The sequence below is a fragment of the Epinephelus moara genome, chromosome 20, assembly GCF_006386435.1.
Source record: "Epinephelus moara isolate mb chromosome 20, YSFRI_EMoa_1.0, whole genome shotgun sequence".
NCBI classification, from domain to species: Eukaryota; Metazoa; Chordata; class Actinopteri; order Perciformes; family Serranidae; genus Epinephelus; species Epinephelus moara.
The window spans coordinates 27,864,317-27,879,830 of NC_065525.1; the positions used below are offsets into that span (position 1 = coordinate 27,864,317).

At 39.4% G+C, this 15,514-nt stretch overlaps 2 protein-coding genes across 2 annotated transcripts in view; both read right to left on the minus strand.

Annotated features, from left to right (window-relative positions):
• LOC126408644 (intestinal mucin-like protein) lies at positions 1-12,134 on the minus strand. Its single transcript, XM_050074327.1, has 19 exons — positions 11,878-12,134; positions 10,770-11,008; positions 9,517-9,688; positions 9,135-9,379; positions 8,844-9,027; positions 8,488-8,683; positions 8,212-8,390; positions 8,037-8,106; positions 6,737-6,876; positions 6,618-6,649; positions 6,367-6,529; positions 4,224-4,328; positions 3,701-3,741; positions 3,365-3,487; positions 2,483-2,584; positions 1,973-2,101; positions 1,416-1,455; positions 1,070-1,196; positions 1-931 (listed from the first exon to the last, which is right to left on the minus strand). The coding sequence occupies exons 1-19, from the start codon at positions 11,897-11,899 to the stop codon at positions 763-765; spliced, it is 2,478 nt and encodes an 825-aa protein (XP_049930284.1). The 5' UTR covers positions 11,900-12,134; the 3' UTR covers positions 1-762.
• LOC126408114 (mucin-2-like) overlaps positions 12,107-15,514 on the minus strand; it is a gene marked incomplete at its 3' end in the record, with an annotated part of 20,619 nt that continues 17,211 nt past the window's right edge. The window contains exon 31 of the mRNA XM_050073490.1: positions 12,107-15,509. Within this exon, the coding sequence (XP_049929447.1) occupies positions 12,107-15,509 (3,403 nt within the window). The remainder of the gene's footprint in view (positions 15,510-15,514) is intronic.

The window sequence follows — 15,514 nt, forward strand, 5'->3', positions numbered from 1 at the left end:
GCAATATATTTTTTATTTGAAACAGAGATTCTCCTTGCTACCGACAGTGCATCATGCAAATACCTCAAGACAAAGCCACATAAAAAACAGCTGAGAAATAAAAATGAGAACAAGGACATATGATTGTCAATAAACTTGAGAGTTTTAATGACAGATCTGCAGAAGTTTGAGTAGTTGTGAGATCATCTGTGTGGATGGTGCTGTTAGAAATAATGACCAACACTCATTTAAAATTCAAATCAATGTTATTAATCTTTCCATTCCCCCGCAAAGGTAATCCTTTGCCCAAGACTCTGATGTGTTGTTATATTTGAGGCCACTGTGTCCTATCTGTCAAGTCATTTGTAGAAACTGAAGAGAAACCCCCTCTAAGACTGAAAACACCCCATCGTACAGTTTGTATAAAGGAACATCCTCTTCAAAAGCTAAAAGAGACACCAGGACACTAATATGTGCTGTCATCACAGGGCACTATGTGGACCTGCTGCCCTGACAATAAATGAGAAAGTGATGACAAGTTTAAGAGCACAAGTAGACAGTTTCCAGAGGTGTAGAAATTTCAGACCACAACATGTCTGCTGTTTAAAAGGTTTAACTTATTTGCCCTTTTTGGGGACTGCTGGAAACAGAGAGGTGTGTGTCTTCTTTACATATTGAGTCTTGACTCTAATAGTTTTTGGAGAGGAATTGTTAGAGTTATAAAAAAAAGTATATTAGTTAGATTTTCCCTTTAATTAAGTTCAGTGTTGTCAAGCAAAATGTTTACTCATTCACACATTCAGTGATTTGGCAACCACACTTGTCAACTGAAACGTAGGAGTGCTTTATCTTGCTGCCGTCACTGCAGGTCAACTCCACTTCCCTCTTACTAGTGGCCATCTCTCGACAGCAGGAGCATGAATGCATCATACGGTTGGACTCCGCAGAGTACCTGTGAGAAGAGACAGTTTCGGACAGGATCGGTGTCAGTCGCCTGTTGTTCAACGTTAACGATTATCTTATGACTTCACATGAAAACTGAACAGGTGGTTTTGGCATGATTGAGAAATTGGTTTGTCACAAATCTCACATTGATGAGGACGCTCCGCAGGATCCTGCACAGGCTGTGATTTCCACTTTCTCAGCTGACCTGCAGTTATTTGCCTGCAGGTAGGTGGTGTTCCTGGTCAATTCACAGGGGGCTTTGACAGAAGTACCTGTGAATGACAGGAATAACTTTTTCATCTTGCTCCAACAGTACAAGTTTTGGCTCTGTTTTTATGCAGCAATATAGGTTTTGATCAACCAGATGTAATTAATCAAAATAATAGATTTTAGCTGCATCCCTACATTTCTCAACAGCAGGCAAGTTAAGAGTAACAGAGGATGACAGTGAAATTGTGTAATCTGAATACATTTTAAGGACTCATACTTACAAGTTTTGCAACAACCATTCTTGTCCGTTTGTTCAGTTCCCTGTGATAAAGACAATATGGATTGTAAAATATGCAGAGAGACGACAGTAATGGATATCGAGTTACACTTGAGTCACTTATATTACTGGTACTTTTGCAGTGCAGAGCAGTCTGTGGTGTTGGGTTCCTGTGTGTGTGTGTTTATGAGTATGTATGCAAGTGTAAAGGAGCCATGTGAGGGTGGTTAAAAGAGGAAAGGCAAAAAAATAAAAATAAAAATTGGAAAGGTGTGCTTAAAAAAAATCTCAGTTTTAATGATCTAAAACTCTGTTTGTGTGTATAAATAGTGTAATGTATGTTTTCACAAATGTCTGTATATGTGTAGACAAGGCCTGAATCAAAAGCCTAATATGAGGAATGTTATGTGCATGCTGTACAATGCATTGGCAGAAACAGTAGAACTGACCTCATATCGTACAGATTGGATAAAAAGTGCACTGTAAGATAAGCCAGCATCAGTTCAGTTATTAACAAAAATGCTAGCTACCAGGAAAGAGAAATTATGAGATCACACTCACAGGAACGCAGTTCTTTGGATCAAATGGAGGACAAATTTCTTGTCTTTCCGTGGTTATGAAGTCATCCTTCAACTTGTGGCATTCATAGTTGGTACAGTTGTCATCTGGTGGTGACCAAGACTCAGAAGGCTGTCAGGTATAGAAGAGGTCAATTAGTGAACATGAACAAAACAGACTATTCAATTTGTCTGTTTTGGATTATGAGGATGTTATATTCAGAAAAGCGGCTGCCTCTACACTAAAATCACTGGACGTTGTCTACCTCTCAACCCTAAGGTTCATAACAGGTGATTCTTACAGCACCCATCACTGCCACCTTTACTGAAAGGTTGGCTGGTCACATTTGGGTGTGAGGTGGGAACAACATTGGTATTTGTTCATTTATCAAGCTTTGATGCTTCCACCCTACATTTCATCACTCTTAAACTTGACCTCACATAATCCTGGTACTCGTTCACAGAATAGGATGTTGCTTCACACTCCCATGTGTTTCCATTACGCTGTACTTACTTTAATAACTATCGGAGAAGGGAAGCTTGGGTGCTGCATGACACAGCTCGTCTTTTTACATGTTCCACAACAGTGTTCAGGTGTGTTTTCATACACATAGCCCTGTTGAAAAGAAAAGCACATATCAATATGGTCCTGCAACCTAAATTAATTAAAGATATATATATACACATAATTAGTAGAATTTACATATTGCTTTCTCTCATAAGGACAGTGTCATCTAAAGTACAAAAAAACCCTTTCTCCTACTTATCCCAAAGTGGTTTCTAGCCATTTGGATGTGCAAAGGTTTGAGATATCCATCCCTGAGATTCCTGCAGCCACCCAAACTCAGGTGAATGCAGTTTTAGTTTGTGAAGCTCAAAACACTACCATCTTTTATTGAAAAGATTTAAGAGTAACATCAGTTATCACTGACAACTTATGTCCCTGCTACTCCGGATCATCTACAGTTTAGACCATCAACAGTGGACAATTTCTTCAATAGAAACACCACAAACACAGTTTACATTCACCTTCATTGTTTTTGGTTGGCTGCAGAAATCTCAGACACAAATGTCTGAAACCCTGAATAAGTAAAACGAAAACTTTTGCATGACTCGATACTACTTAACTTTTTAAGCAATGGTATCATGAGTCATCACTTGACTGCATTCCCAACACTGACATCTTCAAATCTATCATCAATAATAAATTCTGCAACAGTGACTGTTACACAGATGAGCAGAACACTTCTTATAAAATTCTGAAAGTGAAGCATTTGAGTGAGTGACCCTAGATTTTGCATGCACTGTCACGTTAAAAGTTTTTGTGTAAAATATATACATTGACTGGCTTGAAATCATCAAAACTGCAATGCTTTTAAAAGACATGCAAATGTACCTCTGTGCAATATTCTACACACTGCTTCACAAAACATTGTTGGGCATTCAACTTGCTGCTGGGATCCTCATTTTCAGTACAGTAGCATGTTTCACATGGGCTTTTGGAGAAGTTCATACCGGGCTGCAAACGATAAAACGTAAAATTTGAGCCATATTTTATATAAAGGTCAGCAAAACAAATGTAAATGCAGAAGAATGGTGAGCTATAATGAACTTAAATACTATTTAGATTATACTTAATTTATAGTGTACTAAATTTAAAGACAACAGTTTTAGTAGCACTTGAAAAATCAGGTATATATCTTAAAAATACATACAGTGTATTATTCCTTACCTTGTATTCAGTATCATTGAAGACACAGACACCCTTGGGTACTAGAAAAAAATGTTAATAAAGATTACCTTGAAGGATGAGTTTTGTTTTAAAGGAGCAGTGTGTAAGATTTAGATGGATTTAGTGGCATCTAGTGGTGAGGATTACAGATTGCTGAAACAGGTCTCTGATTAAAACTGGGGGGAAAAAAACATTGAATAAAGTGGTTTCATGTTACGAATCAGTGTTTCTCCGACGCTGTTCAGCTCGTCCCAGACAGGCTGCTAGCCTAGTGCTTGCTAATGTGTGCTCACCCTAGTTCTGATCCAGACTTTCAGGAGGGAGTCGAATTTTCCGCAAAGGTGTCTTCCTCCCCAAAATTAACAGACCCAGCAATTTAAACCACTAAAAACATTAATTAAAGCATACTTTTTACATAATACTCAATTTCTGCTAATATATTACGCTAAATCCTCCACACTGGACCTTTAAGTCTTTCACAAACTAACAGTAAATGGAACTGAAACTTATATCCACAGCTTACCACACCGGAAAGATGGACAGCAAGTGTCATTTGAGATGTGGATCTCCAACTGAAATCCTGGTTTGCACTTCTGTTGTGGCAACAAACAGCGGCTCCTATCACATTCTGTTGGTTGTAAGGTAAGACATTTGAAGGGTTTGTGAGTAGAACAGAAAATTACACCAAGATAACCAGAACAGTAACAAACATTTTGAAATGATGAAATGAAACTGCTTCCATCCTGATGTACGTTTTATAATGCAGACTGCTGTCCCAAAATAACTGAAATTATGAGAGGTTTTCCTGAAAAATAGGAGATTAATTGTTACATAACTTACAATAATTATTAAGTAACTGAATAAACACTATTTTTAACTGATTTACTGACGTATTCAAAGTGCTTTCTTATCCAGTAATTTCAGATATAGACTGTTTATATCACTCTCAGTAGGTTGAATGACAGAAACACCCATTAAGGAAACACTTTATTTGAATAGTGCGCCTACAGATGGTTTATAGAGTATTTGTAACATTTCAACAGCTTTTTAGTTGAGATGCAACTGTTATACTTTGCCTGCAGATGTTAAACATTTTTAGCTATAGAGTACATGTGCCAATCGAACATACCTATATATTCTCATAAAAATTTTGTTCAGCTTGAACCATTACTCAACCAAAGCTGCATAGGTTGAGTCAAGTTCAACTAAATTACTCTGAGAATACGAAGGTACATTAATGAATCGCCACATATATTCTATAGATAATATGTTAAACATCGACCAAGGTTCCCACACATTTTTACCAATAAATTTACAAAACTTTTCCAAACTTTTCTATAATATTTTCAGCCAACTGCTAGCGCTTGCTAACTTTACATGCTTGTAAGCCATTTCCACCTCTGCAGCTGCATGTGCCAACTGCCAGTAGACCAGACCCGCACATATGATCACGTTGCAAGATGTCAAGACCATGCCAATTTTTGGGGGACAGGAAACTAGGGATGCACCGAAATGAAAATTTGTGGCCGAAGCCGAATAAAATTAAACGCTTGGCCGAATACCATATACAGAATGCCGTTGTATAGTTTTTCATTAGTTTTTGCAGATGAACCCCCTCCAGATTAGTGTTGTCACGGTACCAAAATTGGGACCCACGGTATGATACCAGTGAAAGTATCACGGTTCTGAGTAGTATCACGATAAATAATCAACCTCTTAAAAGCCAACTTTTTGATCTATTGGCTGAGATTTAGTTGGAGACGACAGTTTGATGCTGCTATACTGAATGACTGTACTGCTGCAGCCTCCCACTCAGGCTAACGTTAGCTGTCCGTCAGTAGTAACTGTCACCAGCATCATTAAGTGATTTATCACACTCAGTGAATACTCGCATAGTCTTAAATCTCAATGTGAAAGCCTTGTTTAACTGGCTACAGCTTTTTGGCATTTTCTTGTTTTTCTCCTCATGTGACAGCTTGATTCTTTCCACCAAATGGAACACCAGATGACAACGCTGGTCTGGTCTATGTGAATCATGTGATACTAGTGACGTTTCAAAAGTCAAACAGTGTGGCAGTAGATTATAGAGTATTACGTATTTTGTGAAATGTTAAAAATGTTTTAGAATTTTTATGAACATATTTTTAAAAAACAGACAACATTGAAAACATTTCAAAACATTCTGTTATTTCCAGGCCTGGAAAACTGTTTTGCCAATTTCAAAACCTTTCTGCAAATCTATGAACCCTGATCTACAAAATAAAGTTGAACGTTTAAACTGCTGAATCTCAACTAATGAGCTGTAAATGTTACAAATACACTCTATAAGCTATCTGTTGATGGACCATCCAAATAAAGTGTTAGCGCAGTTGAAAACAACGCCTCTCCAAAATAGTTTCAACAAAAACTGAAGATTACAATCTCCCTTAAGTTTTTTAGCATTTCTTTTAGGAATGTTGGGCATTTAAGCAAGGAGGACCTACTAAACTGGCGGCATCTGAGTGTATTTTCTCTTAATTTTGATATTACACAAACAAGGAAAGAAGATATTATCCAACTTTTTTCAAAAGCTGAGGAAAACTGGTATTTAAATCATCGTTGTTGTTTTTTTAAAGATTAGAGTGTAACACATTTTGTCAGCAGATGTGGCACTTGGAATCACTCACCACAGGTCATTCTCTCACAGCAGTCCACTGTGCGATTCACCAGCACCTCACCCTCCTCAGTACAGGTTACTGGTTTTTGAGTGGGGCATGTGACAGGCTTACACTGAACAGTGCCCTCATCACAAGCACACTGCTGACAGCCACTCCGCCAAGTCTCACCAGGCTGTTTGAGAGATGGAACAAAGTTTGTGTCGTAACAGCAACAAATTCTTTGTGAATAATGTTAACTAGTCATGTATTGTAGTATTTACCTGTTTAGGTTGTCCATCAGGTCCGGTGCAACCTAAAACAATAAAAACAATTAGTTTATTTGAACATTAAGTCATTCACAAAGAATAAGATATTTCTTTACATCAGAAAAAGCTCTTACAGGTGGAGACGCAATGGTCAGACTTTTGACTGAAAAGAATCATCCCCTCTGGGCAGTAACATCCCTCCGTGAGGCCATTGCAAGCTTCTTTTTGGTCGCCATTTTTTTCTAGGCATTGTTGTGCGTACAACTCATTGTATCTAAATATGGAGACAATTGATGATGAAATTATTTCAGAGAGAATTATTAATGTATAATGCAGTGAAAACACAAAGTATCGATTGTTTTGGGGGGGTTTTGCCCAGTAGCAGCATGGCTCTAGAAATAGCACTGTTGGTCCAGACTGAAACATTTCAACAACTATTTGTTTGATTGCCATGAAATTTGTACAGGTATTCATGGTCCTCAGAGGATGAATCCACAAAACAGTTGATATTTGCTGTTTTAAGTGGATTGTCTCAAAACTATTTGGTGGATTACAGTGCCATTTGGTACAAACTTTCATGACTCTTGGGGCCTTTTCACACCTGAAATTCCGAACCAGTTTTGCATTTTTGTTCCATTTTTATACATTTTAACTGGTTAGTTTTGGTTTCACATTGCAATTATGTAAGCACACTTAATAACTACACATGACATACCTATGTCCAAGCTTCATCACCTACATAAGCTGTGTTCCCATATACTTGACATTGATTGGTTTGTAGACGGGCTCTCCTGTCGTCTTGTATCCTCTCTCTTATCCTCTCGGAAAATAACTAAAACGTGTCTGAGTTTTTGTGAGATATTTTTCAACTGACTCTTTATAAAGTTGTCTACTCCTCTCCATATGCCACAGCGGCTCATTTTATTATGTTGTGTAGTTCGTGAACAAACTGAAACCTACGCCGTACATTTACTACAACTTGACAACTTTACTGCTAATTTCTCCTCTGCTCTGATCGCTAACACCTATGTATGATGAGCGTAGCCGTTGTCACTCTCTCTGTTGCTAAACCACACACACACACACACACACACACACACACACACTACACCAGTCTTAAAACTTAAACCTGCAACTTAATAGTACTCTGCTAAAACTTCCTGTAGTCTGAACCATCCAAAAATATTTTCACACCAAAAACAAACCAATTGCTGATGCTGATCAAGACCACCTCTTTTTGTTGGATCAAAGTTCGGCTGCTTGGTTCTAACCATGGTTCGGGGAGGGTTTCAAAGCTCTAATTTTGTTTGGCATTAAAGTGAAAAGTCCAAGAGTCAGGACCAAACAATATGTGAAACAGTCACGAGTCTTGTTAAATTATAAACTGCTCAAAACATTTGATTCATGATATTTGTAACAGAACTGAACAATTACCTTGCGTTGCAAGTTCGTTCAATATTTCGCTGACAAGCCTTGTAGACTTTATTTTCTGGACATTTATATTCTACAACAAGAGAAAACAGATTTAAAAATTGCTATAATGAAACAAGATAATCGGGACATCTCAAAATAACAATGTTAGCTTTCTACTACAACTAAACCCTCTTACCGCACTCTCCGTTTGTAGCATTCCTCCAGGTTATGCAGACAGATGATTCAGCACACCGCAAGGCGTATGCCTCTATACTGGAACAACCGAAGGTGGAATTTTCCATGTGGCAAACATCAAATCTGCAGGCTTCATAAAACGGTTGTGGATGGACTTTTTTGTGGCATTCCTTAAACACACTTAGTGTACAAATAAAAAGAAAGTAGGATGTTAATCAGAGTGATACTCCAATATAAATTGATATATTGTGATAACGTTTTTTCCGTAAATTCTTACTCGCTCAACAAAATTTCACAGTTAGCAGCTTTGCAGGGTCGGGGTGTAGGTGTAGGTATCGGTGTTGGAGAAGGTGGTTTCTCACAATATGGCTTATCCTTATCTGGTACTTGCCACTTTCCCATATGAGAGCATGAGGGATCTATCTGGCCGTTTGGTAATCTGCAGTCATTTTTTCTCTTATTGTCACAGGTACCTTGTGAAAGTAAATATTAACAGATTACAACCCATGTGTTACCACATTAGGTACATCCATTGACACTTTAATATTAAATCTAGCACTACTTTGTGTTTCCATCTGTGAACGTCACACAGCCCATAATTTTCTGTCCAACCAGTTGATTCTAACTGCTTACCACACTGTCCCTCTGTGTTGTTGTGGAAAAGGGAAAACGGCAATTCCACAGAGAATAAAAGCCCTTTGAACTGCACAACTGCTTCAATTTCCGGGATTCTCAAACGTAGCTCAATTCCTGTACTTGTTATGATGAAGTCATCATTGGTGTAGGTTGGGATTACCTGTGTGCCGTTAATAAACACCTGAAAAGATTGCAACATTAGTTAGGTGAAACGTTTTTTCATCATCATTATCACTGTATATTCAAGTAAAATAATTAGTAAAGAAACTTTGTTAAGGCAAAATTCACCATGTTCACGGTCCCAAATATTCTATCCTGTGTAAGAATAACTTCATGGTTTTTGTAATACACGATCAAGGATTTAGCACAGGTCACAGTTCCAGAGGCGTCACAGTTTTCGTTGTTGATAAGAATCTTAAAATTGTGCCGAGGAATGATCTCTTTGACCAGGACATATGTGCAGTTTTTCTGGAAGCTGTAATACTGGCCATCAAATGTCAAATAATGAGGATCTCCCCAGCCGCCGCAAATACCTGCAAATATTATTTTGAGATTTTATCGAGTGTCAAATCAAAGAACAGCTGTATATATTGCAGGTTTGTTTTGTAGTGTAGCAGTTTAAAGATGTCGCTTGAATTTGACATTTCAAAAGGCTTAAATTTAAACTTACATTTGCATTCATAGTGGAAACAGCAGCCTCCTTCATCGTAAACCCTGACTGGTTGCTGCCTATTTTCACATACGGGCATGGTCGATTCTTTACATGGCACATGTTCTGTTATTACTTTTCCGTTCTCACATGTTGCTGTGGTGCAGCTGCTTGACCTCCAGGTATCACCGTGCTGTAAAGGACAAGGTAGTACTGTTAGTAATCTAATATCAGTAAATTAAGTATTGCATTTTGGTTGCACACAGCACACATTTATATAATTCACAAAACAAGATTATTTTATATAGATCAATGGTTATGAAATAAGCGACACGCACAGGTGTTATTATCAATAGCAATAATGGGTTGAAATTCTTTAATAATTATGCTGGATTTATTTGTAGCTGTCCTTTAGCTACATATGAGGCACTCAGCAATGTGACATAATTTAAACTATTTTATTCATGAAGCTGTTTACTTTGTTAATATAATAATACCTTGTTTTGTTAATTTGTACATTGTGAGTTGGTCTTATGGTGTGTTTGAATATGTTTTTATGTTGTCTGTTAATATGATGTGTGAAAAGACTGCAGGAAGAATAGCCTCCGTTTGATTAGGCTACTGGGGACCCTTAAAAGAAAAAATAAAACTGAATTAAACAAGGTTAGTGGTTCGCACTGTTGCCTCAAAGCATGAGGATTCTGGGTTCAAACCCACCGTCCAGCAGGGGCCCTTCTGTGTGGAGTTGTTTGCATGTTCGCCTCATGTCAGCATGGGTTTTCTCTGGGTTCTCTGGCTTTGTCCCACGGTCAAAAACATGCAGGTTAGGTGACTTTAATTTGCCCGTAGGTGTGAATGTGAGCATGCATGGTTGTCTGTCTCTATGTGTCAGCTCTGTGATAGTCTGGTGACCTGTCCAAGGTGTACCCCGCCTCTCACCCAATGTCAGCTGGGATAGGTTCCAGCCATATAAGAAAAAACTTATGTAGTTTTGAATTTTGGAGCCAGTACATAATGACAGATTTAAAAAAAAAAAATAAAAAAAAAATAAAAATATATATATATATATATATACATATATATATATATATATATATATATATATATATATATATATCAAGATGNTACATAATGACAGATTTAAAAAAAAAAAATAAAAAAAAAATAAAAATATATATATATATATATATACATATATATATATATATATATATATATATATATATATATATCAAGATGATTTGTTCCTTGTTTACATAAATAAATTTACATACCTCTCTAGGTGGCTTGAGATATGAACAGTCTTTTAAAGGCTTGCCGGTGGACACTGGGATTGTGTGGGCAGTTGTTGAACTAATTTGTTTTGTAGTACTAGAACTTGTTGTGATGGTGGTAGGGGTTGGTGGAGTAGTAGAGCCACATGGTCCATGAGACTTTTCAACACCGCATGTCAAATTGCAATATGCAGTGAAACACCAGCCTTCTCCATCAGACTTATGATATATGCGGCTATCTGTATGAGAATGAAACCAAGGCAGTGAGATCAAAATGGCTGAAGATGTGAGAAAACAAACTGTGTATCAGGGCTACAGTTATCTTTACAATGCAACTTTTGTAAATACAAATTTAAGCACATTAATGGGGCTGCCGTGGCTCAGGAGACACAGCGGATTGATCACTTATCTGGAGTTTGATGGTTTGATTCATGTTGAAGTATCCATAGGCAAGATACTGAACCTCAATTTGCTCCTAGTGAGTGTGAATGAGTGTTAATGTTTAACTGATGCAGGTGGTACTGTGTATGGTAGCCTTGGCCACCACTGTATGACTGCCTGCAGCGTAAAAGTGGTCAAAAGAAAGTTCTTTTTACCATTTAATGTTTTATAAATGGACAATTAAATGTAAAGTCTATGTAAGGCATAAATCTAAATTTACTCGACAATATCATACATAGTTCCTTTATTAATACAGATCCAACTGTCAAACTTTGCATTTGTGCCCACTTATCCCTCCACTGTGTAGGCGCCATGAAAGGCGACCAAACAGGAAGAGTCGCTACTATTGACAGATGTTAAAAACATTCCATTAACAGAAAAATGAGGTGCATGTACTGCTGATACGCACAACAACTTGACCACATTTTGGTTAGTTTTTTTTTTTTTAACCATAATCCAGAGGGAATCCGCACAAACTATGAATGTGGATAATGACAACAGATCTAATGATAAAAAATCTCAGTGCTCAGAGCATAAACACTTTAAAGATTAGGCAGCCTTTTGTGATCAGATGTGCTGGGTTGCATTGTAATGACAGTTGTAATCATGACCACAACATTAATAATTATATCTTAACAAGAATTGGTGGCAATAGCCAATTGCTTACCAGGAGGAAAAACACTATCCATGTACGTGCAGTGACATAAAGTTGTTCTGCCTGGTGTTGAAGACTGAACAGTTGAAGGTGAAGCAGTAGTTTCAACAGTGGATTTCTCTGTGGTTGTTGTGGTGGGTTTTTCTGTGACTGTGGTTGCTGTGGTTGGTTTCTCTGTGGTTGTTGTGGTGGGTTTTTCAGTGATTATGGTTGTTGTTGTTGTGGGTTTTTTAGTTATTGTGGTTGGTTTTTCTGTGGCTGTGGTGGTGGGTTTTTCAGTGGATGTTGCAGCGGTAGTACTGGGCTTTTCTGTGGCTGTGGTGGGTTTTTCTGTGCTGGTGGTTGTTGTGGTGGGTTTTTCAGTGATTATGGTTGTTGTGGTTGGTTTTTCTGTGGCTGTGGTGGTGGGTTTTTCTTTGGTTGTTGCAGCAGTAGTACTGGGCTTTTCTGTGGCTGTGATGAGTTTTTCTGTAGTTGTAGCAGCAGTAGTACTGGGCTTTTCTGTGGCTGTTGTGGTGGGTTTTTCTGTGATTGTGGTTGCTGTGGTGGATTTTTCTGTGATAATTGTTGTGGTGGGTGTTTCAGTGATTATGGTTGTTGTGGTGGGTTTTTCTGTGGTTGTTGCAGCAGCAGTACTGGGCTTTTCTGTGGCTGTGGTGGGTTTTTCTGTGCTGGTGGTTGTTGTGGTGGGTTTTTCAGTGACTATGGTTGTTGTGGTGGGTTTTTTAGTTATTGTGGTTGTTGTGGTGGGTTTTTCTGTGGCTGTGGTGGTGGGTTTCTCTGTGGTTGTTGCAGCAGTAGTACTGGGCTTTTCTGTGGTTGTGGTGGGTTTTTCAGTGGTTGTTGCAGTAGTTTCAACAGTGGACTTCTCTGTGGTTGTTGTGGTGGGTTTTTCTTTGGTTGTTGCAGCAATAGTACTGGGCTTTTCTGTGCCGGTGGTTGTTGACTTTTCTGTCACTGTTGGTTTTTCAGTGGTTGTAGCAGCTTTGGTGCTGGGCTTTTCTGTAGCTGTTGTGGTTTTCTCTGTGGCAGCTGTAGTTGTAGGCTGAACTACGGGTCCTGTTGATTTTGATGTTGTAGCTACTGTATTTGTGACAACTGCAGGGGTTGTTGTCTTCTCTGTCGTTGCTGTTGTTGTGGACCTTTCTGTGGTTGTTGTGGTGGGTTTTTCAGTGATTATGGTTGTTGTGGTGGGTTTTTTAGTTATTGTGGTTGGTTTTTCTGTGGCTGTGGTGGTAGGTTTTTCAGTGGATGTTGCAGCGGTAGTACTGGGCTTTTCTGTGGCTGTGGTGGGTTTTTCTGTGCTGGTGGTTGTTGTGGTGGGTTTTTCAGTGATTATGGTTGTTGTGGTGGGTTTTTCTGTGACTGTGGTTGCTGTGGTTGGTTTTTCTGTGGCTGTGGTGGTGGGTTTTTCTTTGGTTGTTGCAGCAGTAGTACTGGGCTTTTCTGTGGCTGTGATGAGTTTTTCTGTAGTTGTAGCAGCAGTAGTACTGGGCTTTTCTGTGGCTGTTGTGGTGGGTTTTTCTGTGATTGTGGTTGCTGTGGTGGATTTTTCTGTGATAATTGTTGTGGTGGGTGTTTCAGTGATTATGGTTGTTGTGGTGGGTTTTTCTGTGGTTGTTGCAGCAGCAGTACTGGGCTTTTCTGTGGCTGTGGTGGGTTTTTCTGTGCTGGTGGTTGTTGTGGTGGGTTTTTCAGTGACTATGGTTGTTGTGGTGGGTTTTTTAGTTATTGTGGTTGTTGTGGTGGGTTTTTCTGTGGCTGTGGTGGTGGGTTTCTCTGTGGTTGTTGCAGCAGTAGTACTGGGCTTTTCTGTGGTTGTGGTGGGTTTTTCAGTGGTTGTTGCAGTAGTTTCAACAGTGGACTTCTCTGTGGTTGTTGTGGTGGGTTTTTCTTTGGTTGTTGCAGCAATAGTACTGGGCTTTTCTGTGGCGGTGGTGGGTTTTTCTGTGCTGGTGGTTGTTGTGGTGGGTTTTTCAGTGATTATGGTTGTTGTGGTGGGTTTTTCTGTGACTGTGGTTGCTGTGGTTGGTTTTTCTGTGGCTGTGGTGGTGGGTTTTTCTTTGGTTGTTGCAGCAGTAGTACTGGGCTTTTCTGTGGCTGTGGTGGGTTTTTCTGTGGTGGTGGTTGTTGTGGTGGGTTTTTCAGTGACTATGGTTGTTGTGGTGGGTTTTTTAGTTATTGTGGTTGTTGTGGTGGGTTTTTCTGTGGCTGTGGTGGTGGGTTTCTCTGTGGTTGTTGCAGCAGTAGTACTGGGCTTTTCTGTGGTTGTGGTGGGTTTTTCAGTGGTTGTTGCAGTAGTTTCAACAGTGGACTTCTCTGTGGTTGTTGTGGTGGGTTTTTCTTTGGTTGTTGCAGCAATAGTACTGGGCTTTTCTGTGGCCGTGGTGGGTTTTTCTGTGCTGGTGGTTGTTGTGGTGGGTTTTTCAGTGATTATGGTTGTTGTGGTGGGTTTTTCTGTGACTGTGGTTGCTGTGGTTGGTTTTTCTGTGGCTGTGGTGGTGGGTTTTTCTTTGGTTGTTGCAGCAGTAGTACTGGGCTTTTCTGTGGCTGTGGTGGGTTTTTCTGTGGTGGTGGTTGTTGTGGTGGGTTTTTCAGTGACTATGGTTGTTGTGGTGGGTTTTTTAGTTATTGTGGTTGTTGTGGTGGGTTTTTCTTTGGTTGTTGCAGCAATAGTACTGGGCTTTTCTGTGCCGGTGGTTGTTGACTTTTCTGTCACTGTTGGTTTTTCAGTGGTTGTAGCAGCTTTGGTGCTGGGCTTTTCTGTAGCTGTTGTGGTTTTCTCTGTGGCAGCTGTAGTTGTAGGCTGAACTACGGGTCCTGTTGATTTTGACGTTGTAGCTACTGTATTTGTGACAACTGCAGGGGTTGTTGTCTTCTCTGTCGTTGCTGTTGTTGTGGACCTTTCTGTGGTTGTTGTGGTGGGTTTTTCAGTGATTATGGTTGTTGTTGTGGGTTTTTTAGTTATTGTGGTTGGTTTTTCTGTGGCTGTGGTGGTAGGTTTTTCAGTGGATGTTGCAGCGGTAGTACTGGGCTTTTCTGTGGCTGTGGTGGGTTTTTCTGTGCTGGTGGTTGTTGTGGTGGGTTTTTCTTTGGTTGTTGCAGCAATAGTACTGGGCTTTTCTGTGGCTGTGGTGGGTTTTTCTGTGCCGGTGGTTGTTGACTTTTCTGTCACTGTTGGTTTTTCAGTGGTTGTAGCAGCTTTGGTGCTGGGCTTTTCTGTAGCTGTTGTGGTTGTTGTGGTGGGTTCTTCTGTGACTATGGTTGTTGTAGTGTTTTTTTCTGGCACTGTGGGTGTAGTCGTGGGCCCACACTTGTTAATGCAACATCTCACTCGTATTTCATAGTTATAACATATAGGGGGAAAGTCTTGCTCATTATTATTACAGATTAGTCCAGCTGTTGGGTTGCATGTTACTTGTTGACCTAGATCACTTAGGGGTTTGTCAGGGTACTGCTTTGCTCGACATTCTATCTCCAGAGGTTGACTGCAAGCATTCAAATCCAGTTCAGTAATATTTTTAATGCTTTCATAGTCTCCACCAACAGCTGGGGTAGAGCTGGGGTAATTATTATCATTCCAACCTGACCACTTACAAACATAGCAGTCAGTGGTAGGTGTTGCTGTAGTTGTTGCAGTAGTACTCGG